The 23,802-nt window shown below is 41.1% G+C and overlaps 1 protein-coding gene across 3 annotated transcripts in view; it reads right to left on the bottom strand.

Moving 5' to 3' along the window:
- HIPK3 (homeodomain interacting protein kinase 3) overlaps positions 1-23,802 on the bottom strand; it is a 102,041-nt gene that overhangs the window by 10,261 nt on the left and 67,978 nt on the right. For all 3 annotated transcript variants that reach the window (XM_056850700.1, XM_056850701.1, XM_056850699.1), the window contains exons 3-12: positions 18,187-18,310; positions 17,036-17,155; positions 14,964-15,050; positions 12,425-12,609; positions 10,850-11,009; positions 7,325-7,448; positions 4,594-4,712; positions 4,355-4,470; positions 4,092-4,253; positions 2,731-3,027 (exon numbers count right to left, since the gene is read on the bottom strand). In XM_056850700.1, coding sequence (XP_056706678.1) covers positions 2,731-3,027; positions 4,092-4,253; positions 4,355-4,470; positions 4,594-4,712; positions 7,325-7,448; positions 10,850-11,009; positions 12,425-12,609; positions 14,964-15,050; positions 17,036-17,155; positions 18,187-18,310 — 1,494 coding nt within the window. The remainder of the gene's footprint in view (positions 1-2,730; positions 3,028-4,091; positions 4,254-4,354; positions 4,471-4,593; positions 4,713-7,324; positions 7,449-10,849; positions 11,010-12,424; positions 12,610-14,963; positions 15,051-17,035; positions 17,156-18,186; positions 18,311-23,802) is intronic.

Below are 23,802 nucleotides of genomic sequence, written 5' to 3'. Positions count from 1 at the left end.
AAGGAAAATTACATACGCTTAGAGATGTACGCTTACGAAAATTACATAAGCATGAGGGAGGGGCTGTGGTTCAGTGGTAGAGCATCTGCTTGGCATGCAGAAGGTCCCAGGTTCAATCCCTGGCATCTCCAGTAAAAGGGACTAGGGAAGTAGGTGATGTGAAAGACCCCTGCCCGAGATCCTAGAGAACCGCTGCCAGTCTGAGTAGACAATACTGACTTTGATGGACCAAGGGTCTGATTCAGTATAAGGCAGCTTCATGTGTGTTCACATGTGTAAGATGTGAGTGTGGCCAGGAAATGGAAACACTGGAAAACCTGGGGGAGCACAGATTAAAAACCCCTATGGAAATGTTTTCTTAAAACATTCTTCTTAAGGCAAGGTTTTTCACACTCAAACTGGAAAAAACTACACTATGAAACATTTTCTGGTTTTGAGTGAGAAAATCCTTGTCTTACGAAGCATGAAAAAGTCCAAGGACTTTTTTTCAATGGAAAAAACTGGGAAATTTGGGGAAGCGCTGGAAAAAATAACAAAACCTTATTCTATAGACATTCAACATTTTCAGTTTTTTTGTTTAAATGTACATCCTATCTTATGACCACACAAAACCCAAAGATAATTGAATCAGTGGCAAGGTTCTTACAGTTTGCAATCAGGTATCGAGAATGGTGTGTAGCTTTCCTTAATGGCTGATTTGGGATGGTTTTATCCAATTTTATTTATGTGTACTCGGATTTATCCAAATGTATGTTCTTCCTTTTTATATGCCAATAAAGGCTTGTGTTGTGTTGTGTTTAAATGTAAATAATTTTGGCAACAATTAATAAACTGTAATGTGTTTAGTGATAATACATTATTAAAAAGTTCAGTGTTTTCACTGTTATGAAGTTTAGCTTAATATCCAAACATGATGGTATTCCTACCTACTGTTACTTTCCATCCAGATAACACTTTCTTTTATTTATTACATAATTTGTTTTCTACCTTCAACTGTTACTTTTCCCTACCTACAAAACCTAAAAAATACATGTACTTGGCACAGTGTAGCAGTTTGCAACTGTTTCTCCAGTAACGGTATATATGCAATTTTTCTTATAGAAAATAAAGATATTGACACTTTTAAATTCATAAGAACATAAGAAAGGCCCTGCTGGATCAGACCAAGGCCCATTAAGTCCAGCAGTCTGTTCACACAGTGGCCAACCAGGTGCCTCTAGGAAGCCACTAACAAGATGAGTGCAGCAGCACCATCCTGCCTGTGTTCCACCACACCCAAAATAATAGGCATGCTCCTCTGATACTAGAGAGAATAGGTAAGCAGCATGACTAGTATCCATTCTAACTAACAGCAATGAATACCCCACTCCTCCATGAATATGCCCACTCCCCTCTTAAAGCCCTCCAAGCTGGCAGCCATCACCACATCCTGGGGGAGGGACTTCCACAATTTAACTATGTGTTGTGTGAAAAAATACTTCCTTTTATCTGTTTTGAATCTCTCACCCTCCAGCTTTAGCAGATGATCCCGTGTTCTAGTATTATGGGAGAGGGAGAACAACGTCTTCCTGTCCACTCTCTCCAAACCATGCATAATTTTATAGACCTCTATCATGTCTCCCCTCATCCACCTTCTTTCCAAGCTAAACAGCCCTAAGCGTCTTAACCGCTCCCCATAGGACAGTTGCTCTAGTCCCCTAATCATTTTGGTTGCTCTTTTCTGCACCTTATCAAGCTCTGTAATATCCTTTTTTAGGTGTGGTTACCAAAACTGTACATAGTATTCCAAGTGTGGTCTCACCATAGATTTGTACAAGGGCAGTATGATATCAGCAGTTTTATTCTCTATTCTTCGTCTAATTATGGCCAGTATGGAATTTGCCTTTTTTACAGCAGCCGCACACTGGGTTGACATCTTCATTGAGCTATCCACTACCACCCCAAGATCCCTTTCTTGGTCTGTTGCTGCCAGTGCAGATCCCATCAGTGTATATGTGAAGTTGGGATTTTTTGTCCCAATATGCATCACTTTACTCACATTGAATCTCATTTGTCATTTTAATGCCCATTCTTCCAGTATGCAGAGATCCTTCTGGAGCTCTTCACAGTCCGATTTTGTTTTAACCACCCTAAATAATTTGGTGTCATCTGCAAACTTGGCTACTTCACTGTTTAAATATGTTTAAACAGTGAAGTTTAAACAAACTTGGCTACTTCACTGTTTAAATTCCATAAATATGCTAAATAGTATAATAGTATTTTCAAATTAAATTATAAACAATGCATTGCATGTTATTCAATCAGTAAAATTAGTTTAGGTTTGATAGGTAAGTAAGCAATGCATATATTTCAATTTTGTTCCCCTGAAAAATAAAGGGGGGTGTTCTCCATGGCTCCAAAATACAAGTTCTTCTGCCTGTGCTCAGTTTCAATTATGCCTACTATCCTTTATGGCTTTTGTGCGCATCTGGCAATCTGGAGGGGAAGTTGCAGACAAAAAGATTCAAGTGATCAGTTCGACTACAAGCCCGTTTCACTGATGCTGACTGTAAAAGCAAAACAAAAACCATAGACCAAATATGCCCACTTACTAATGCTACATATTTAGGAAGCTTCATGTTGCAGGCACCAAAAGGAACCCCTTACAAGCATGCACAATGTTCTAAGTGTTAGCCAAGCACTGGTCTCATAAGAGAAAACAGAAATTAAAACTGAAGGGCAACTTCTTACTCTGCAAGTGAATGCCTTTGCGCCAAATCTTCTTCATCTGTGTCACTGCTGATGGTAATCACACTGACTGCCGGACTTGGGGAATCCGCAATGATGATAGCCTGCCGTTGTTTGTTTGAAACCGATGAATCAGGGTCCAGCCCACCAGGTGGTTTGCAACAGTTGCTTTCCTGTCCCTCTGAATTATGATTGTACTGTGTTTCTACACAACTTAGTTTCTCACCAGCCTTCACATTAATTATCTTTGGAGACACAAATGCTGAATTTTGGATATTGGTATTTTGCAACGCATTACTCCTGTGAAGAAGACACGTATTTAGGCACTTTGTAAAGATGTTTCTTTTGGAAAACAAAAACTTTACTTTTCCCTCTCACCCCCCCCCCCCAGTTAACTTAAACTGGAACATAAACTTTGAACAGCAATGAATATAAATAAACGAATGAAACATAAAACAATGAACATACAGATAACACTGTAATGTTGTTTTCCAGAGAAATAATGGAAAACTTTCCAGGTTACTATTGCAAATCACAAGCAGGGTTGTATTCAGATGCTGCAATGCAAGGTTTAAAGTTGGATTTACCAATGAAATGTGGTACAATACGCTGAAGGTAACCATTCTCTTAAAAAGGAAAGAAGGAATGAAGAAATGCTGGCTTGGACACCATAGACATTTTTGAATCAAATTCAAAATCCACTGAATTCTCTAGGAAGTGTCTTTATGGACTTCAGTGGACATGAATCTGGGGTTACTTAACATAGTTCACCAATGTAACTGTCCTTCATGACCTTGGGTATCTCCGTTACTGAAATGTCCCATACCTTTGCAAATACCTTCTGTAGTGATGGGGCACATTTTCTCCACAGAGCACTTAAAGTGTTTCTTGCTGCCAGCAAAAGAAAGACTATTCTTAATACTATTCTAAGTCATATTATGACCACTATTACACAATGTCTCTATTTTCAATACTTCAAATTTTGACAAACCCTCATGCACATAAGTTTAGGAACAGCTAACTAGGGCTACCTGAATATTTTACATCACCACACCAAAATCTGTTTCTGCAGATACATAATCACAGCCGCTACTGTCATAAGATCGGAACAGATTAACGGGCAGCAGATGCTAATTTACAATGCAAAACAGTTTTTGTTCTCATCCTTTGGTTGTTAATTAATAAGCTTCTGAGAAATTTAAGCTGTTTCTCAACATTTAATTTAAGTAAATTTTCCAAGCTACTTTGTATGTAACAACAATCTTTTGAGCATGCAGTGCTTATAGTATATTTTCTCTTTATGAAAGTATGGTTATTTATTTACTTTACATCTCAGCCAGCCAGAGACACCACACAATACCAACCTGTTCTGGCACACTTTGTTCCTCTTGGTAGATGTGGGCTGAGGCCAGACAACATGTGCGATGCCCACATTGATTGGCTGAGGGGCAGATAAAGTTATTTGATTGGTTAAAAGAGACTGGGCCATTACTGAGTTGTAGTGGCTGCCATGCGAAATCACTTTCCTGGAGAGGACAAAGAGATCATTATTCAAATAAATAAAAGTTGTGTGCTATGGTTTTAGACACAGAATCTGTTTCACGGTAGCAAAACTATTGGGACGTACCCCCAGTCTCCAAGCCTTTGTGGGCATGAATCAGAGGCTAGCGTTGTAGCAGGAGCCACGGGGCCTACTTGTTGCCATGCTGGAAGCAATATTTGCTGTGTTCTATTAGACCAGGTCTGTTATAAACACACAAAAAACATTTCAGAGAACTACACTAATGCGGACGTTACATCAAAATTTAAAAAACACAAAAAGATAATGCTGAAAATGAGTCTCTAACACCAAACAAGTTAACATACCTGAGAAAGGACTCCTCTTATCTGGAGTGGCTGTAGGGTTGGGGCTTGCGTTACCAGTGGCACTGTATTATCTACCCGTACAGAGTAACCATTAGGCTTCCCGTGATTAGTTGGAATGCCTAATTTGGAAAAGGGGAAAAATAAGCTTTAATCCAATTTACTTTGTATTAACATTAAATTCTAAGTTATTTGATGAAATAAACAAATTACATTAATTATAACCCCTTCCATTTTCCTCCTTGCAACTCGATGGACATTTTCATAAGGAAAATCCTGCTTCAGGGACTCAACTCAGACATTATTCACCTGATCACCAAACAATGATTTAATGACTGGGGAGGATTCCAAAGATTCCTCCCTTCCTTCCATCATTTCAGACAACCTTCCGGCTAACTTATCTGGGAATCGAATTAGATACGGTGGGGCACATTTAAATTAGGCTAACTATCTAATTACTACTAAGTGCAATTTGCCTACAAACCAGGAAATGAAATTCCTAGTCAACAAACCTTTGCAGGCTTGTCCACTGCCCGCAAAAAAACCCAGAGGTTAGTATTGTAGTAAGAGCCTCAAGGGTTAATTATTTCTTCTATTAAAATTAGATTCAGGAATATGAGTGGCGACATACCCTAAAACCAAGTTAGCCAACACTAAACTGAAATGTACCATAACACTCCAGATGGAAACCCTTGCCACAAAATTACAGAACAGCTTGTGCGGACGATACCAAATAGGCCCTTCAATCATCAGTTGTATCCTTTGTATTTCTGGGATTAAGATGTTAATGCAATGTCACAACTTTTTAAGCGGCAAGTACTATAAGACCGAGAAGCCTTTAGTTATATCTAGCGTTAACACGAATTCTCCAGGGTCTGCACCATTTTAGTCCTAGACTCCCAAGTGATAAAAATAAAGAACACACAAGAGAAAATTTGTCAAGGAAGTGTAAGAGATCCTTCAGCAAAAAACCAAGGCAGCAAGGAGAAGAGTTTCATTAGGTAACATGACCCAGACAGCATCTGTTGAAGGCTGACAGATTAAGAAGAGGACAGACATAGCTAGTCCATTAGTGCTCATACATCTTTACTATGTGGTGTGGGGGTCTCAACATGTTAAAGTAAACTGCTCTTCAGATTTCAGCACACCCTTCCTTGCATGCTGGATCTGTATGAACATTTAACCCAATTTTTACAAAATCTTGCGAACTTTAAAAAGCTTGCAATTGACAATAACGACACTGAATGAAATTTAGTTTGACCAGTGCTTGAACCACTGCTTGTCAGTTCGATTAGTGTGTGCACTGCTTTTAAGCACAACGGAAGTGACAAGAAATCTATGACACCGCTCTACTAGAGAGGCTAGTGAAATCTTATTTTAAAAAGACGTCCACTCATTAAACATTAAAATAATAACATTACTGTTACTAGCGATGGAATGGATTTAAACATTAGATAGTGCCTCAAAATGCAATCATTAAGACTCCATTATCATCTTTCATTTATTTTGTCTAAATATTAAATATTTGCCCACCATAGTTCTCAGTGTAAATCAGCTGAATCAATGACAATGGGAAAAAGAACCGCAGTACAATTTCTGCTTTTCTTCTCAGGTTTCATCAAAGGAAGCAGATTCTACTACCCCTCTTGTGATCCCTTAAGCCATAGCGCATGTTAGGTTGCATTAATACACGGCAGAGAAATTTAGAATTATTTCGCAACAAAGATTTCAAAATTATGATTGAAAGATTGGACTCTTCTGGACAACTAATAAGATCTTACATTACGTTTTGTGTAAATATAACACATAATCAACCCGAATGTTAATAAAGTACTTTCAAGTTGCTTTTAAACTTGTTTCAGGTAGTAGGCTTGTATCCGATACCTTCTTCTTGCTCGCACGGCTCTCTGTCTGCCGCAGAAGCGGTCCTCTGCTGCACAGTGCAAATGCCCCTGCCACTGCTGAGTTTCCACCCATTTCAAGGAGCTGAAAAGGGCCTAGTGCCAAAGGAACTTGCACCCCACAGCAGAATATTATCTCAGCAACATACAAAAAGGAGAACAAGTGACAAGGAGGCACAGGATTCAAGCCATATATTTTTTTTCCTGTACAAAGCCCTGTGAATACAGTGTGAAACAAAAATATTGGCTTGTATCCTAAACTAAGGTGCTGTTCCACTGGCACAGCAGAGGCTCCTCTGACATGACTTTTTTTCCCCAATCTGCAGAGGAGGGAAGGGAGATTTTTTTTTTTTTTTAGCTTTTCCTCATTCCTGATGCAGACTCCCAGTTTGCTACCCACACCTTTGGGTACAATTTCAAGGGGAACAGAAGGCTGCAGTGGGGGAGGAGGCTGGGTAGCGGCCTTCCTGAACACATGAACCTGCCTTATACTGAATCAGACCCTTGGTCCATCAAAATCAGTATTGTCTACTCAGACCGGCAGCAGCTCTCCAGGGTCTCAGGCAGGGGTCTTTTACATCACCTATTTGCCTAGCCCCTTTCAGTGGAGATGCCGGGGATTGAACCTGGGACCTTCAGCGTGCCAGGCAGATGCTCTACCACTGAGCCACGGCCCCTCCCCTTCCTCTAGTACAACTCTTCTCATACCGCTTAAGATCCCAGCCATTATTTTTTCATTTACACTCTGCCATATCCCCTCGGGCATAGTGGTAATACAGCCATGCCAGCTGTTTCTAATTATTTTTAAATTGAGCATTTGAATTGAATGGTACCTTGGATTGTAGGCGGGCAAATAATCAGTGTGTGCTGAAAAGCATCATTGCAACCAAACTGAGCAGTTCCTGCTTGTAGTGGTATTCCATGATGCATAATAGAATGGGCAGATGCAGCTAGTGTCTGAAAGAGAGGACATAGCAGATAAATTAAAAACTTCATTGCTAATTTTTCCACACCGATGAATGAAAAACACATTTCGTTATAGATCCGTTCTTTATATAGGTACGCTGTACTAAATTGGTACCTGACTTACCATAAAAATGTTAAGCAATGGACATTACTGTGATTGAAATATATGTCTAATGTTTCTATTAATTTTTATTTAACAGTTAAATCTCTATTCCTTTTTATATTTTATGCATATTTTATGTGTTATAAATATAGTCAACTAAAACAAATGCCAATGCATATATACAAATAGAAAGAGAAATACTACCACACCTCACAGAACTATAACCAATTAAATTAAATATATATATATATATATATCAGCTTCTTTCCTGTTATTTTTATAGTTTTAAAGGGTATTTTTACTCTGCAACAAGTAGAGTTCTCCATTCAGTACATGCTGGCAAATGGAAATTTGACCACATGGGGGCACTATAACGATGCAGTTTTGAAATATAAACATATTCTGACTCGGCATGTTCCATAAAACATGTTTTGCCAGAAGGAAATACTGGGACCCGGCCATATCTGGAGGGCAATACTGGAAGCAGCTCCCACCAAAAGAACTGCCAGGGACCTCCAGAGGCTTTTCCAACCTCAGCTGATTCTGGCACAGAACTAGTTTCAGAGGGTAGCCATGTCAGTCTGCAGTGTAACAGTCAGATTTCAGTCCATTAGCACCTTAGAGACAAACAAGATTTTCGGGGTAAAAGCTTTCAACAGTCAAAGCTCCCTTCACTTGTGTCTGATGAAGGAAGTCCTTTGAAAGCTTATACCCTGGAAATCTTGTTGGTCTCCAAAGTGCTTGCTGGACTCAAATCTAGTTGGCACAGGAATAGAGCAGAACTCCAAATTACTATCCATGTGCTGCCCAGACTTCCCTCCCACCCTAAACCTGAAGCGCTTGCTTGATTTTTTGCCCTGTGGTCCCTTGAAAGAAGGGCCACAGCCGGAGCCATCTCTTTTTTGTTTCCAGATGAGAGGTGTGAGCAGAAGACTAAGCAGGGCACGGATTAAACAGTGCCGTAATATAAAGTCCAAAACTACTTCTATACTTGAATCACATCACTGAGGAACTTCACGCATCACCGGGGGGGGGCACAAATGCCTCATTTCCCGTCTCTGAGCTACTCTATCATGTCCGAAATACAATTTTCAGATCTTGCCCTGTAAGATCCTGAAGCAGGGCCAGCTTTTGGGCCTCCTCATAGGGTGAGATGTGGAAGTTTTAGTTAAAACAATAACATATGATTACATTGTTCACATCACTGAAATGCTATTAAACCCCCTACATATTTTGTTTCCCTTGTAAATAAGTTTGTTCCTTCCAATGCCATCATTCTCAGTGGTGCTAGGGTGGGGCATTATTCATTGATGGGAAGAAGCTCCTCCCTAGAGGCAGGAAGGATCGTTTGCCTTTTTTGGGGGATTCCTGAAGGGAGGGGCTTCTCCCCTGATCTCCGAGATTGGTCCCGAAGCAATCCAACTCCCCTAAACTACAAAAATATGCTATCACCACATAAACAAGAAAGCGAACGTAGTAAGACATAAAAACAGAGACACAGGGGAAGAAGAACTCTCTGGACTCAAACTATTGGTGGCCTAAAAACACACACAGCCAGACAGGTCCTGAAAGTCCACTCCGGGCTCTCCCTTCAGGACTGCCATTCTGGGCAGGTAACATTATCCCACCCTAGGACCACTGAGAAGGGAAATTCATGGTAACTGAACAAACTTTCCATTCTCCAGTGGTCCAGGGCGGGGAAGTCTTCACTAACACTATACAAAAAGCAGGTATCCCTGGGTGGGTATCTTAACCTGCTGGAGTACCCTGCAGCCAAAGGAAGCATCTGCCAATGGAGCCCTGTCAATGCAATAGTTATGTATAAAGGTATGTTTTGACTTCCAGGTTGTTGCCTTACACACTACTTCTAAGGAGGGGAAGACCCAATATACTGTCAAAGTTTTCAAAGTGAAAACGTCAGAGCTGAAGCAGAGGAAGAGGAAGAAGATGAAGAAGAGTTGGTTTTTATATGCCAACTTTCTCTCCCACTTAAGGAAGAATCAAACAGGCTTACAATCACCTTCCCCTCCCCACAACAGACACCCTGTGAGGTAGGTGGGGCTGAGAGAGTGTGACTAGCCCAAGGTCACCCAGCTGGCTTCGTGTGTAGGAGTGGGGAAACCAACCCAGTTCACCAGATTAGCCTCCGTTCCTCATGTGGAGGAGTGGGGAATCAAATCCGGTTCTCCAGATCAAAGTCCACCACTCCAAACCACCGCTCTTAACCACTTCACCATGCTGGCTCTCTGAAACAACTGTGAGACTTCTGAATCTGGGTTTAATAAAGGGCTACAGCTTCTGAATTTAGACCTGAAGTAATACATTGCCCTTAGATGCTTTACACCTCTTGGGTAGAGGAGAGGATGACTATGTGGACATCTCCCTCTGAACCCCCTGAAAGATCTGGAAGGAGACTGGGATTTGCTCCTGGCTTGATGCCTGTTCCTGTTAAGCCTTTCAAGTGGCTGCTTAGGGGAGGTGGAGGAAAACTGCCCCTGAACTTTGACTGTAGCTGCAGAAGTGGAGGCCAGTAGTTTTTTTCTTCTTCTGCATTTCACCCTTGATTCATGCCAGGTTTGCCTCAGCATTTTCTCCCAAGGCATCAGGCACTGAATCTAATCCCCCAGCATTTGAATTCTGCAGGGGACAGCCAGGCCCTGTTGGGGAAGGGAAGTAATCCAGCTCTAGAGAGTTGGCTAGCTCTAAGGGGGCTGCAAACAAAAATCTGCCATACTGGTATTCACCAGTTTCCCCTTTCTTTCCCACCTTATACACCCAACAGAGGGGGGGGGGCTGTCTGCCTGGTTCCCAGACTTACCTGGCCCTGCAGTGAAGAGGTGAGTGCAGCTCCACCACCAGCTCCCACTGCGCAGGGCAAAAAGGCGAGGATGGTTGAAGCCACCCCCAGCCGCAAACACTCCAGGGGTCCCAACCAGGAGGTGGAGTGGCCAAGGCACAGACCCCCCTCCCCCAACAGCTTGAGGAGGAGGTTGGACTCCAGTGGACGCAAGCCCACCCCTGCATCAGGTAGCTGAAAAGGTGCCTTCTCCCCAGCTGGACAGAGAAGGTGAGAGAGGGAAGGAAGGAAAGGCTACAGAGGGGAAAAAAGAGCCGCTGCGCTCTGAGGTGAAACTGGAGAGTTGGTGGAGAAACCCCTCCCACCAGAAGTCACTAAAAAGGGCTTCCTCCAGGGAGAAGCTTCCAATTACTGAAGACTGCCCCACCCCGGACCACTGCAGAAGGGATGAAGTGCAAATAGGAAAGTTTAAGTCACCCCAAAGGTACTTACCTGACTTCGTACTGTACCAATCTTTGGGAAATTAGCAGTCAGACCTGGGACACTGCCTGAGGCAACTGGTCTCATGTGTGTTGTTTTATTGCGATTATTTGAATCATATGAATTTGGGCGATATTTGCAAATGTCCATGATATGAAAGCAAGATTTCACTCTGATAAAAAAAAAGAAGGGAAGAAGAGTTCTGAGGAAGGTAAGGCTGACCCCATCAAGCAAACATGATGAAAATAAATATTCTCCTTGATTCTTAGGGCCAAACCGGATGTGCTAGGTTGGGCCTGTGTTCTTTATGTGCACAGAATACTCCATGGGAAGCAGCAAAAACAAAGTAACCCTTCCGCCAGGGCTGTTCTGGCACAGGAAAAAGGCTGGGAACAAAGGCAGTCCTCCCTTCTCCCATGGTGACATTCACAGACATCCCCCACAGCTGCTGTGTGGCTACAATGACACAGAGTTGGGTCTGGGGAATCCAGACCCAGCTCTTTGAAAACTACTTTGGCCCTCAGTGTTCAAAACACTCAAATTGTCACAGATGTCCCCACTGGAGGCCAAGGGTTGGATCCAAACCCCCTGTTCCTGAAAGCCTCCCTAATCTCAATTGCAGTTGGGGGAGCGTAAAGGGGTACAACAGAAAATGGCTTATAAAAAACACCCATTTCACAAGTAGAAAAATGCTCGCAGTTCCCTCGATCAGTGCCAAACCATATTTCAATACTCTTAGTGACCAGTAGCTAGATATTTTGACTAACAAGAAAATACACACTCTTTTCAGGTAATGTCAGTTACAAGTACATATTATGAACAGAAGAAACTGAAGTACATTATAGCACACTGCAGCAAGAATCTCAATCATGAGTTTGTGTGTGTGTGTGTTTGTGTGTGTGTGTGTGTGTGTGTGTGTGTGTAAAGTGCTGTCAAGTCGAAGCCAACTTATTGCAACCCAGGAGGGTTTCCAAGGCACGGGACTAACAGAGGTGGTTTACCATTGCCTTCCTCTGCATGGAGACCCTGGTATTCCTTGGTGGTCACCCATCCAAGTACTAGCCAGGACCGACCCTGCTTAGCTTCTGAGATCTGACGAGATCAGGCTTGCCTGGTCCATCCAGGTCAGGGCATCATGAGTTCACTTCAACAAAATTATATTCAAATGTTTCAGTGTACTTCATACTTGACAGACACAGCATCAGTGATTAGTTTGGGGTGCTCTGGTCAGCAATGGGCCCCCTGAGATAAGGGCAGAAACAGCCCATCTTAAACACCAAACTGCACAGATCCAGTCATTCACACACACAGAGAAGAGGTATGCGTACATGGCTGGAGTTGTATCATCAGTGAGGCAGCTGCTGCTTCTCACTCTAGACTTCCTTAGGCACATAATTATGCCTGTGGTACAACAGCACCATGATCAATGAAGTATGGTTTATGTGTGCAGGGGCTAAACTTCAGCAAATCATCATGAGAATGTGGCACAGTATGGCCACAAGAACCCTCAGCAAATATAACAACCCAAAATGGAACCAGTCAGAAAACCACTCCCAGGATTTCTTTTAAGAGCTTTATACAACATACTGGTTGCTATGAGGGAAATCCAGGAGGTGCTTCATGGTAACAAAAGGATGGTTCAGTGTGTCAGCCGGGGTGATTCTTAAATCAGCATCTATCAATAGCATTTTCTTCAATAAGCTAACAAACTCTTTTCTGTCTGCTTTCTCTGCCAACAGGTCACTTCCTTCCAAATCCATCACCATGTTCACCTGGTATAAAGCAATAAAAGCAAGCAAGCACATATTTCAGATTATTATTATATTTTCAATTTCAATATTTTCAATTATATTTTCAATTTCAATATTTTCAATAGACAATGATCATTTCAAATTATATTACTAGCAATGCTTCATCTTGTGCACTATTCCACATTTATTTATTTGACTCGACAGACAAGACACAGATAGAAATGAACAACAATGGTTTATTTAACAGAAAATAAAGTATTTAATAAGATAAATATTGTGTGTGGGTGACCCTGAAAGGAGATTTGTTTCCCCTTTCTCTGGACAGGTTACCTCAGCAGGTTCAAGGCTGCTCTTTTCCCACACAGAGCTTTTCCCACACATCCCTTTCCACAGTTAGGGATGACGGGCCGTTAACAGGATGCTTGTCTGCCGCACTAAAATAAGTTTTCTTCCCTAAACCAACCCCAAACCCTAACTAAAAACAAAATAAAATCCTTTCTAAGCTGACACTCCTTTCCACAGCCACAAAATCCTTGTCCAAAGAAAAAAACGTTTTCATCATCCTTCTTAAGCTGAGGCTGGCTCACTATCTCCCATCCAGTGGGCTCTGTTTGGGTGACAAACACTTGGTTTGTATGAAGCGTAAATCACAAGGATTGGTTCATGATAAATGAGGGAAAGATGAGGGGATGCTGTCAGAAGCCAGTCAATGTACAGAAAAACAGTGATCCTTCAGTGCCATACACACACTGCATCACCGCCATGAACTTGGTGAAAACGCTTGGAGCAGCAGAAAGAAGGGAACATCTTGTTACTGGTAGTGAACCTCTCCCACAGTGAACTGGAGAAATCAGCCATGTCAGTCAGATGGAGATGTGAAAATAAGTGCCCTCCTGGTTCTGAAGCAAACCAAGCTCCCAGAACCAGGACAGGCAGAATGGATGCTAGAGTCGCCATCTGAAACTTCTTGGTCTTGATGTATTCGCTGACATCCCGGAGATAACGAGATGGAGACCTCAATTGTTCTTCAGGAGAATGAAGTAACAGACCTAGGACTGCAGGCCCCTTTGGCAGTGAAGCACTGCTTTTGACACCTCTGTAAGAGGGATTCCACATCTTGGAGGAGGGTTTGGAGAGGTCGATACAAAACCTGGGTGGCAGAACCAAAGAACTCTATTGCATATCTCAGTCTGACAATGGTTAAGGATCCAGTAGCCTGATGCTAAAGTCCCCTGGGCTATAAGGTGTTGGCAGAGGCGAGGAAGGAGGGCAAGGAGAAGTAACACAGAAGGAGGAGCAGTAAGATGCAGTATGGGTGGAGCTTCTGTGTCTAGAGGTAGAATTCCTGGAGTTCTGCCTCTGTTGTTTAAACGAAGCAGAAAAGATGGCAAGACCCAAGATTGCATTGTAGACTGTAGTTTCTGGGATACTCTCAAGCATCTCAACAGTTTTCAGGCTAAACAGGGCAAGACTTCAGTCCTGGTCCTAGCTTTAGGCTGCAGTGGGATGGACTGCAGCCACACAGCAAATCACAATGGCAGCAGCCATAGTCTTTGCAATGTAATATCAGAAACATGCTTCAAGATCACCAACTGCTGGCACACAAGATGCAAAGGTGCTCTTGTTGGCATAAGAACAGGATGTTGCACAGGAGAAGCATTAGTAGGAATCTCCAGAAAAAGTGGTTAAGTCACCAAGGGGAGAAGCAGAAGTCAAAGACGATGGGAAATGAAAGGAGAATAGGGAACTTTTGATACTCTTGCCAATGGGGGGGGGGGGGTCTGGGAGCCAAGGGATCTCAGTTTGCTGCACCCAAGGAAGCGTGTGGTATGGCCTGGCCATGGTGCAGTGGATTCCAATCAACCAACCAAGAAAAGGAGAATCTATTTACCATAATGCTATTTTTATTATAACCATCCAAACTGATGAGATCTGAACTTTTAAAGGAGGTGAAGTTAAATTAAGAAGCAAGGTATCTTATAAAGAGAAAGCAACTTTTAATTTCATATTGAAGATTACATGTAAGTTCAAGTTCTTTCTGCAAGGTCTTCAAATACGAGGCAATCCTTGAAGGATAACTCCCTCTAAGCATAACAAGGCAGAGGCCAAAGGTTGTCACAAGAGATAGCCTATAAAGTATTTTTAAACTAACTCTCTGTCTCTCTACATATACATACATACACACACAAACACATATATATGGATGTATAAAATACATTATATAAAATTATATATAAGTATATAAATAAAATACATTAAGAATATTTATTTATGGAATCTATCACCTCTCCAGAGACCTGCTCAAGGCAGCTTTATTAAGTATTAATATTAAGTACAACCTCAATATTAAGTACAAGCCACAAAAAGATACTCACATGCACTATATCATCCAAACTGTTGAAAATGTACTTTCTGGCCTCTTTAGATTTCATGCCTGTCTCTGCTTCATGCTCTTCCAGTGTCTTTAGAAATGTGAAAATAACACACATCATCTTCAAGGTATTATGAATAATTTATATTGTGTACAGAAGGAACAACAATGTATAGTGCACAGATTACAATTACAATGTTTTGTCTTCGTTGTAAGATGTGGCCATTTTCAGTTAAAAGGCATTACTGCATTTTAAAAGCGCATACTACCAAACTAATATTTTTTTTAGAAGAACATGAGTGGCTCCTGAACTGCAAACTGTTGGGTTGGGTCCCACAGAATAGTCCTTGCAGAAGCACTAAAATTACTCCTCACTGTCTACTTACTCTACATGAAGGTATTGTATCCTCCCTATCTTTTCCACTGGGACAAGATACTTGTTTTGATACAGTTTCAAAAACAAATTGAATCAAGTCATGTAAGCTATCTGTTGCACGTTCTGGTGCTTCATATGAACATTGTTATTTCATTAAAAATTGTATTAAAGTGCTAGATGTGGCTGCGCTACTGATTGCGCAAGTGAACTGCAGTAAGTATGCTTTCCTCTGCACTCACGCATCACTGGATCCAACCCACTGTCTACTATCCAATCTAATTTGGAGAAGTGAGATATAAACATTTAGTGTAAACTAGTTTTACTGTCATCATTTCCAATGGAATACTCAGTACTCTCACTGGACAATGAAACGGTACCTAAATCACACTTTAAAAAGTTCCCAGGGAAGCACACGTGTAACTTCATTGTATACAGAACGCTGCACTCGACAGAAGTCAGGTTCAAATAAATGCACATGAGCAAATGAACCCTCAGCTGAAATGCTGTGAAAATACGACTGACACTTGGCAAGTTTGATAAATTTGAATGACTGTTAACACTTTACAAATTGAGAGATGTATCCAGTGGAACAGCTCACAGGTGTTGGCAAAGTAGATCTTTCCACATCTATGGAAGAGGAAGGAGGAGATAACTTAGCTGATTCATTGCTACAGTGCCTTTTAATGTTTGCAAGGGTCTCCCAACCACAGAAATAATTTTTGGGACAATCAGCAGACTGCAAGGGGAAGGCTGGGAAAAATCTGTTCTGATAACTTCCCTGCTTCATATGAAAAGATCTGCATCTCTCAAGAAGTGGAAGGTCAGGGAAAGGGGGTGACCAGCAAATAGATTTGGTATGATTAAAGTAACTTTGCAACAAAAACAAAGGAATTTTCCCAGAGGGTCCTCTTCCTCGTCCACCCATCACCCTTTCTTCTTTTTACCCCATCCTCCTCCTGGCCTTCCTTTCCTATGCTTGCATTCCTTGCTGCCATCCTCAGTACCTGTTAGGTTGCTACAGAACAAAAGAGCACCGTGTTCTTGGCTAAGTACCAGGTGACCCTGAGGCACAACAAGAATCGGAGGCAGCGATGAAGAATTAGGTCAACTAGACCATGGCTGCCTAGCAAGTTGAAGCCTGCAGAGAGACCAAGCCATACTTGGAACTGCTTCACATGCTGATGCATTAGAACCACTACATAACATTGAGCAACAGTCATAACATCAAAACTATAGCATCAATAACATTTCCCTTGGTAAATAAGCTCTCTTCACCTCCTACACCTCTCTCAGGTCCCTAGAGTTGATTCAAATGTTCTCTAAATGAACTTCTTTTGCCACAAAAAGGGGCTTCTGAGCAAAGCTCTCACCCTGATCCAATTTATGTTGCCCTTAGTATCATCATCATATAATTATGTGACATTCTGAATTTAAAAATGGCACCAAATGTAGCTTATTGGGTCTTTGAAAAGAAGAACTCCTGCCCCCGAACACTAAGCACAGGAGGAGGGCATGGGGTGCCTTAATGTTAATAGGAGTGAACCTTCTCTCCTCAGCACCTCCTCTGGCACAAAAATAATCAACGCCACAAAAAGATCACTGAGAAGATGGAAACATTTTAAAGGGATAAAAAGTATTCAAAAACTGTAAGGTATACAGCTGAAAATATAGAGCACGGGAACGTGAGGCAATATCATTACCTTTAATCTCCAGCCAGAATATGGTGCAACAGCTTCTTTACAGAAAAATCGTGTGGTCTTCGTCCCAATATTCAATAATTGCTCCGTAGGCAAGCCTTGTGTTTGCGAAATGTAACGAATCTGGAGGGATTACAGAAACATAGCTTTGAACTACCACATTATACATGCATCACTTTTATAGCATCAGCCAGTACTCTATGGTGCTTAATGTGAATTGTCTGATATCACAATAGCTTAAGGGTCTGACCTTATAAAGGACGACTATTAGGAAGGATGGTCTTAGGAATGGATATTAAGAAGTGATATTAGATGTAGAGAATTCGGGCAATATACTCAACCTGAATTTTTTGTATACTTGCACCCCAACAGATCTAGTTTGTTATCTTATGTTCCTAAAGACATGTTATATAGTTCATTTGTAGAAACAATCAAGGTCAGAGGAATAAATGCTACTGGTCAGCTTTACCTTTCAAAATGAATTTTCTAAACGTGATATTGTTCATTTGTATAGATGTTAGTTTGAGAAAGCTCAATATTGAATTCAACCTGTATTTTGACTTTTGGCTGAGGTCCATGATATGAAATCCTGATAGTCCGCTTGTGTGGAGAGATATTACTACACAAACAATTAAAGTATGCTCAGTAATAAAGTATGTTTATATTGTTAACACACAGCTAAAAAGGCACCCATTCACAAAAAGGGCCCCTACATGGAGACTGGCAGATTGCAGAATCCCGCAATGGAAACCTCAGATTCTGTTGACTCTGGGTTCAGTTGGCAATACAAACACTGACCATGAATGATGCTATCTAAAGCCATTAGAATAACATAGGGTTGGATTCAGGTTTTCCTGAAAAGAATGAATTTACACAAGACTGAGGAGGGGCAAATGTAGGCATATTCTTGCTGCAGGACTCCCCTTCCCCTAACAAACACAGGATTTCAGGACAAAAGGGAAGGTGGTAAAAATAGCTTCTCCAAATGGAGCAAGTTTACTGAGCTTGGATCTAATACACATTATGCTCAGTAGACATTCCAGTCACTTTATACATTGAAAACCAAATGAGTTGGTCCTCAAACAATCAATTTACAAATTTAAACATGAAAAATAAAGTCTCCTTTCAAAATACCATTACTAATCTTCTATTACCTGGTCATATTCAAGAGCTCCTGGATATAGTGGCCATCCAAGGAATAGTTCCGCAATTACACAGCCCAGTGACCACATATCTATGGCTTCACAAAACGGTAAACCTAATATGATTTCTGGTGCTCTGCAAATAAAAACAAATCCTGTTGTTCAATTTACTGCATGAAAATAATCCAATTAAAAGCAGACACTGGAAAATATGACACACACACACACAAAAAGGATGACTTTAACTCATTTGTTTCTGAAGCTCAATCTAACTTTCCTTTCTAATTAACTCCTCCTTATCTCTGAGTGTGCAAGGCACTTATAACCAGCTAGCTATTCTACCGCAGACCAGCATAGCTATCCTCTAAAACTTACTTGTAACTGAATCTGTGAATTAGATGTTGACTTTCTTATAATACATTCTCACGTGTGGCATTCAAGAAACACCCTGCCATGTTAAATTTGTCATAGATTAAACTGTTTAAGTCTTATTGAACATTATTAGTAATTTTTACATGAATTCACCCAACTAGCTAACTGCAAACTTTAGTGGTTCTTCCATACTGGTCAGATATATAATTATAAAATGCATTTGCACGACCAAAACACAAATGGATTTTATAATTCGCATGGGCATTCTCACATACAGAAGTCGCATATAAATCCTATATTTTACATATTCATTCACAATATTCTTTTTAATATATGTTATTCATGTTCTTTAATATATATATATATATATATATATATATATATATTCTTTACAAGCAGGGGACCCGCAAGGACATTTCATTTTCCCCTCTCACATAATCCCCTTTCCCTTCCCTGAAAGCCCCGTAGCCTCTCCTCCTTTCTTGCTTCCTTCTCTTCTTCCCACTCACCCACCAGCCAATCTACCTTAATCTGCTCCCATTTTCAGCTTTCCCTCCTTCCCTCCTCTTAGCAGCCTCTACTCCAGAAAACTCTGGCCAGCTGCACAGTATGTGTGTGTATTAGATTTCAGATTTTTCTCAGGTTTGTAGAAAGATCTATCTCGTCTGTTCATGGCTCCAGTCCCTGGATTTAAGTAACCACAGATTTGGCCAGATTGAGAATTAGATATATTGTTTAACTGACGTATGCTGTTCTAATAAATCTGATTCTGATATATTGATTTTCCATGCATTGAGTCATGACTGCCATAGCAGGAAACCTCTTAGTAAATCATTCAAATGTCAGCTGAACCCTCCCACCTGACATATCACAGCAGAGGGACTCCGTGCTAGTTCTACCTATTACTGTATTACATCAAATGCTTTACTAATTTATATATTTATATGTCAGTCCTGCCTCTTTATAAAACTCCTAATATTTCTTACAATCCTAAAACATAATATGCCCCCAAATACATACGAAAATCACAATAGCCAATACATAACAAACTACCAGAAATTAAAAAAATTAAAAATCACCTTATAATATGCAAGGGACAGCCAAAAAAGAAGAAGATGGCAGCCATAAGACCAGCAGTTAAAAAACAGTGCATTCAGTAATTAATTTCCTACCAAAGGCATTTCAAAATAGATAGATTCATCAGTCAACGTAAAAAGGGAGGGAACCAAACAAGTTTTTGGTGAGTAGAGCATTTCATATTTTAGGTGCAATGGTCAAGAAAGATTCTCTCCCATGTAGCTGCCAACTTGACCTCAGATCATGAAGGTTCAGACAGCCATATGTCACTTGCATTCCTTGAGTAAGTTCATACAGATGGAGGCAATAAACTAAATAAACTAGATAAACTAGAGCTAGGTAATCTTTCAGGATTATCAGGACATCTTCTGTTCAAGAAAAAGCTAGATTGAAAGGGTCCAAGATAATCCATCACATCTAGGAAGACTTGAAGCTGAAGCACCATTGAGCATCTTGCCAAAAAAAGACAGATTTGAAAGTGCCCAAAAATTATTTAACTGTGCAGGTTCAAAACAAGCCCCTCTCCAAATCATAGGCATGAACTCTTCCTCAAGGGAGGCACTGATGATTTGATCTATCCACTGGAGCAGTCTCTTCTGGAAGATTAACTACTCAGCAAGGCATGAATCGAGTAAAGTAATGGTTAGCCTTATCTCTTCAAGGATTCCTTATCCAGCAAAAATGTTCCAAGTGGTTCACTGAGCAAATATTGGCGGGAGCCAAAACGTTTTCTCTACTGGCCTCTCTCAACATTTATTTAGTTATTATTCAATTTATACCCCACCCTCCCTGGCACTACCAGGCTCATAAAGCTTTCTGTGTTAAGTGCCATCAAATCGCTTCCAGGCTTGATTCCCCATTCCTCCACATGAAGCCTGCTGGGTGATCTTGGGCTAGTCACTGTTCTTTCAGAACTCTCTCAGCCCCATCTACCTCACAAGGTGCCTGCTGTGGTGGGGTGAAGGGAAGGCAATTGTAACCTGCTTTGAGACTCCTTTCAGGAGAGACAAAGGGGGTATAAAAACCAACTCTTCTTCTTCTGACTCATGGTGACCCTATGAATCACTGTCCTCCAAAATATCCTATTGTTAACAGTCTTACTCATATCATGCAAACTGAGGGCCCTGGCTTCGTTCACAGAGTCAATCCATCTCATGTTGGGTCTTCCTCTTTTCCTGCTGCTTCAACTTTTCCTAGCATTATTGTCTTTTCCAGTGAGACTTGTCTTCTCATCATGTGACCAAAGTACGATAGCCTCAGTTTAGTCATTTTAGCTTCAGAAAACCATTAGTAAGTTTGCGTCTTCTGCTGGAATTGGTGGGGAAATGGCTGGGAAAGCCAAGGAAGCCTCCAAGTCAGATCCTTACCATTCAAGAGATGGTGAGCCAAGCCTGTTTCCACTCAGGCTAAGCCTTGTGTGACCCCACAGTCTGAACTATGCTTTTATTGTAAATAACCTGGTCTTGTCAAGACAGATTCCCTGGTGCTGAAGGAGAAGAAGGCTACTAATATGCCTAAGGAATCTGCCCCCAAAACAAGGGTTGCTAAATCTGTGGATGCACCTCAATCCGTGTCATCTGAAAACTGGGAGACAAACTCTGCTTCTACAACTTCAGCCAGCTTCTACAGCTACCGTGCCAGAAGGGAATGCATCTGTTACTACTGGTGACATTGTAACCCACCAGAGAAGAGGGAGCCACAAACTACAGAGCCGGCAAGAATGTCTTTTATTGATCCAAACAACCTGATTGGGATAATATGCAGTTTAGCCGTAAAATCCGCATGAATGGAGTGACTGTCATTGGCTTTTGTAACACTGGGTGTGATATGACTTCAATCAAGAGGTGATTACTTCTCCCTGTACAGCTGATGCAAGGAAAAGAGTTTCAGATCACCCTTTATGCCTATGATCCTTTCGAAAGTTGATGTTGCTAAAGTTCACATCCAGCACCAAGACTTGGAGGGATAATGCCTGTGCTTGTTCGTGCTAAATAGGCTCGATGCCAGCTTTGATCAGGAATTACCTCACTTTTAAATTGTTTCAACTTTAGGTTTTGCACACGCCTAGAGCAACAGAGACTTTTCGTCCATCTGGCTTGGGAAGAGTTAATGCCCCCTCACTGACTCAAGCCACTGCTGTACAAACAAAAGTGTTTCTGGAACCGTCAGGAGACAAAGATGGAGGAGAGGGAGGAAACGTCTTTTGAGCCCACCTGTAAACATGTCGCTGCTGATACCAGTGCTTTGATAAGAACAAAGTGGCAACAGCCAACTATGCAATGGGCGCAAAGAAATAAATTGCCAAACAACGGATGATAAAATATGTTGTGTCTTTAACTACGTAACTACATCAAAAGTACTTGTCTCAAAACTTCAAGAAGAGTCACATAAATAACAGATCTCCCACAAATGTGAAACCTGCACAAACATACAAATTGTTATAACGTTTCACAAACTGCAGTCAGAAGATACAGTGTTATGATAAACATGGGAATTCCTAAAGTTGAATGGGAAAGACAATGGAAGGCACTATCTTCTCGTTTCATGTACCTTCATCAAGTCTCGCCTCATACAGAATGTTTCACAAACAGCACTTCCCAATACACATGCAGAAAAACTTAGAACATCCGTCTAAGTCTATCTTCTTGAAAAATTAAACCAACATAGGTAACACATCTATAATCCCACCTCATAACTTTTCCAAATGTGCTTGTGAGGAAGTCAAACCCGGCCAATGCTTTGCCTGATACTTCTATGAAAGAGAGGAAGGGTTTTTCTACTTTGGAATTCAAAGAAGCCCAACAAGACCATCCTTCTCTAGAATCCTGTCATGACACAGCTGTAAATCCAACTGCTTTATCTAACATGGTGAGAGTTCATTTTTGCTATAACCAAGGGCTACTGTACTGGGAGTTTCTGCCCCAAAAGTGTGCTCTGGATTGGTCCCCACAGAAGCTATCAGTGGTGCTACGAAGTTATAAAACAATTGTGTTGGGTCTGGGTCAGGAGACCCCTCTTGCTGGGTATTTTGGAATTAAACACACCTTGGCTAAGATCTCCAGAAAGATCTCCATCCTTTCTAAATCCTTTCTTGGTTATAGGTGTTGTGGAACACAGGCAGGATAATGCTGCTGCAGTTGTTTGTGGGCTTCCCAGAGGCACCTGGTTGACCACTGTGTGAACAGACTGCTGGACTTGATGGGCCTTGGTCTGATCCAGCATGGCTTTTCTTATATTCTTATGTTCTTATTGGCCCAATGGTCAGAAGAACCTGAAGGATTATTGCCAAATGTATGATATTTGTCAGTATGTGGGTCATGACAGAGACCACCCTGTCCAGCATGTAACACACAAATCTAGAATACAAACCACTACAGGCATAACATCTAGACAATAACCAAGATGGGTCCCCAGTTGTCATAGCAGCCATGAGAACCTGAACTACATCAGGCAGCAAGGTGTCATCATGGATGCTAAAATCTTCCAGCAGTAAAATTTTAGCTATGTTCAACACCAATGATATGACCAGCTTTTTGTGCATTTGTCTTCATAACAGCCTTGTAACATAAGTCACCAGTTTTCACCTTTAAAAAAATAAATGGGGATCTCACTCCTCAATGTCTTTGTCTAAGGGCACAGAGCATATCCATGACAAGAAACTGAACCCGAATCTGCCATTTTTGCTTGTGTATTTCTTGAAAGGATAAACAAAAAGGATCAATGATTTCTCACTGATCTATATCTAAGTGTCTATTGCTAATATTATAACAGAACATATGCTGTGACAACATAAAACTTCAGTTCCAAAACAGTCTGTCTAGACAACATTTTAGCAGGTTGCCACAAAATAAAAATATTCCTTCAAAAAGCTGGGAGGAGCAGCAGAGACAGCTGCCATTTCAGAGAACTTCTGGGTCTCAGGACTTCCAGAAAATATAGCTTTCTTTAAATTCTATATATTTAAAGATACATCTCATCTCCCAAAATGGCTTGACTACAAAGCAGGAGACTCCCAAATGCAAAAATGGCGGTGGAAAATTCTCTTTATTGTGGTATTTTTACATCATGAATTTAAATAGCTAAAATATTTCTACAATGACAGAGACACTATTTTTAAACACCACTTCATGGAGGCACCAGGGTTTTTTTTTAACTTTCCCAGTTCTGAAGACCACTTAA

Source organism: Euleptes europaea, chromosome 6 (assembly GCF_029931775.1).
Source record: "Euleptes europaea isolate rEulEur1 chromosome 6, rEulEur1.hap1, whole genome shotgun sequence".
Taxonomy (NCBI): Eukaryota; Metazoa; Chordata; class Lepidosauria; order Squamata; family Sphaerodactylidae; genus Euleptes; species Euleptes europaea.
The sequence above is the reverse complement of the archived record's forward strand: the minus strand, read 5'-3'. Positions and strand labels throughout refer to the sequence as shown.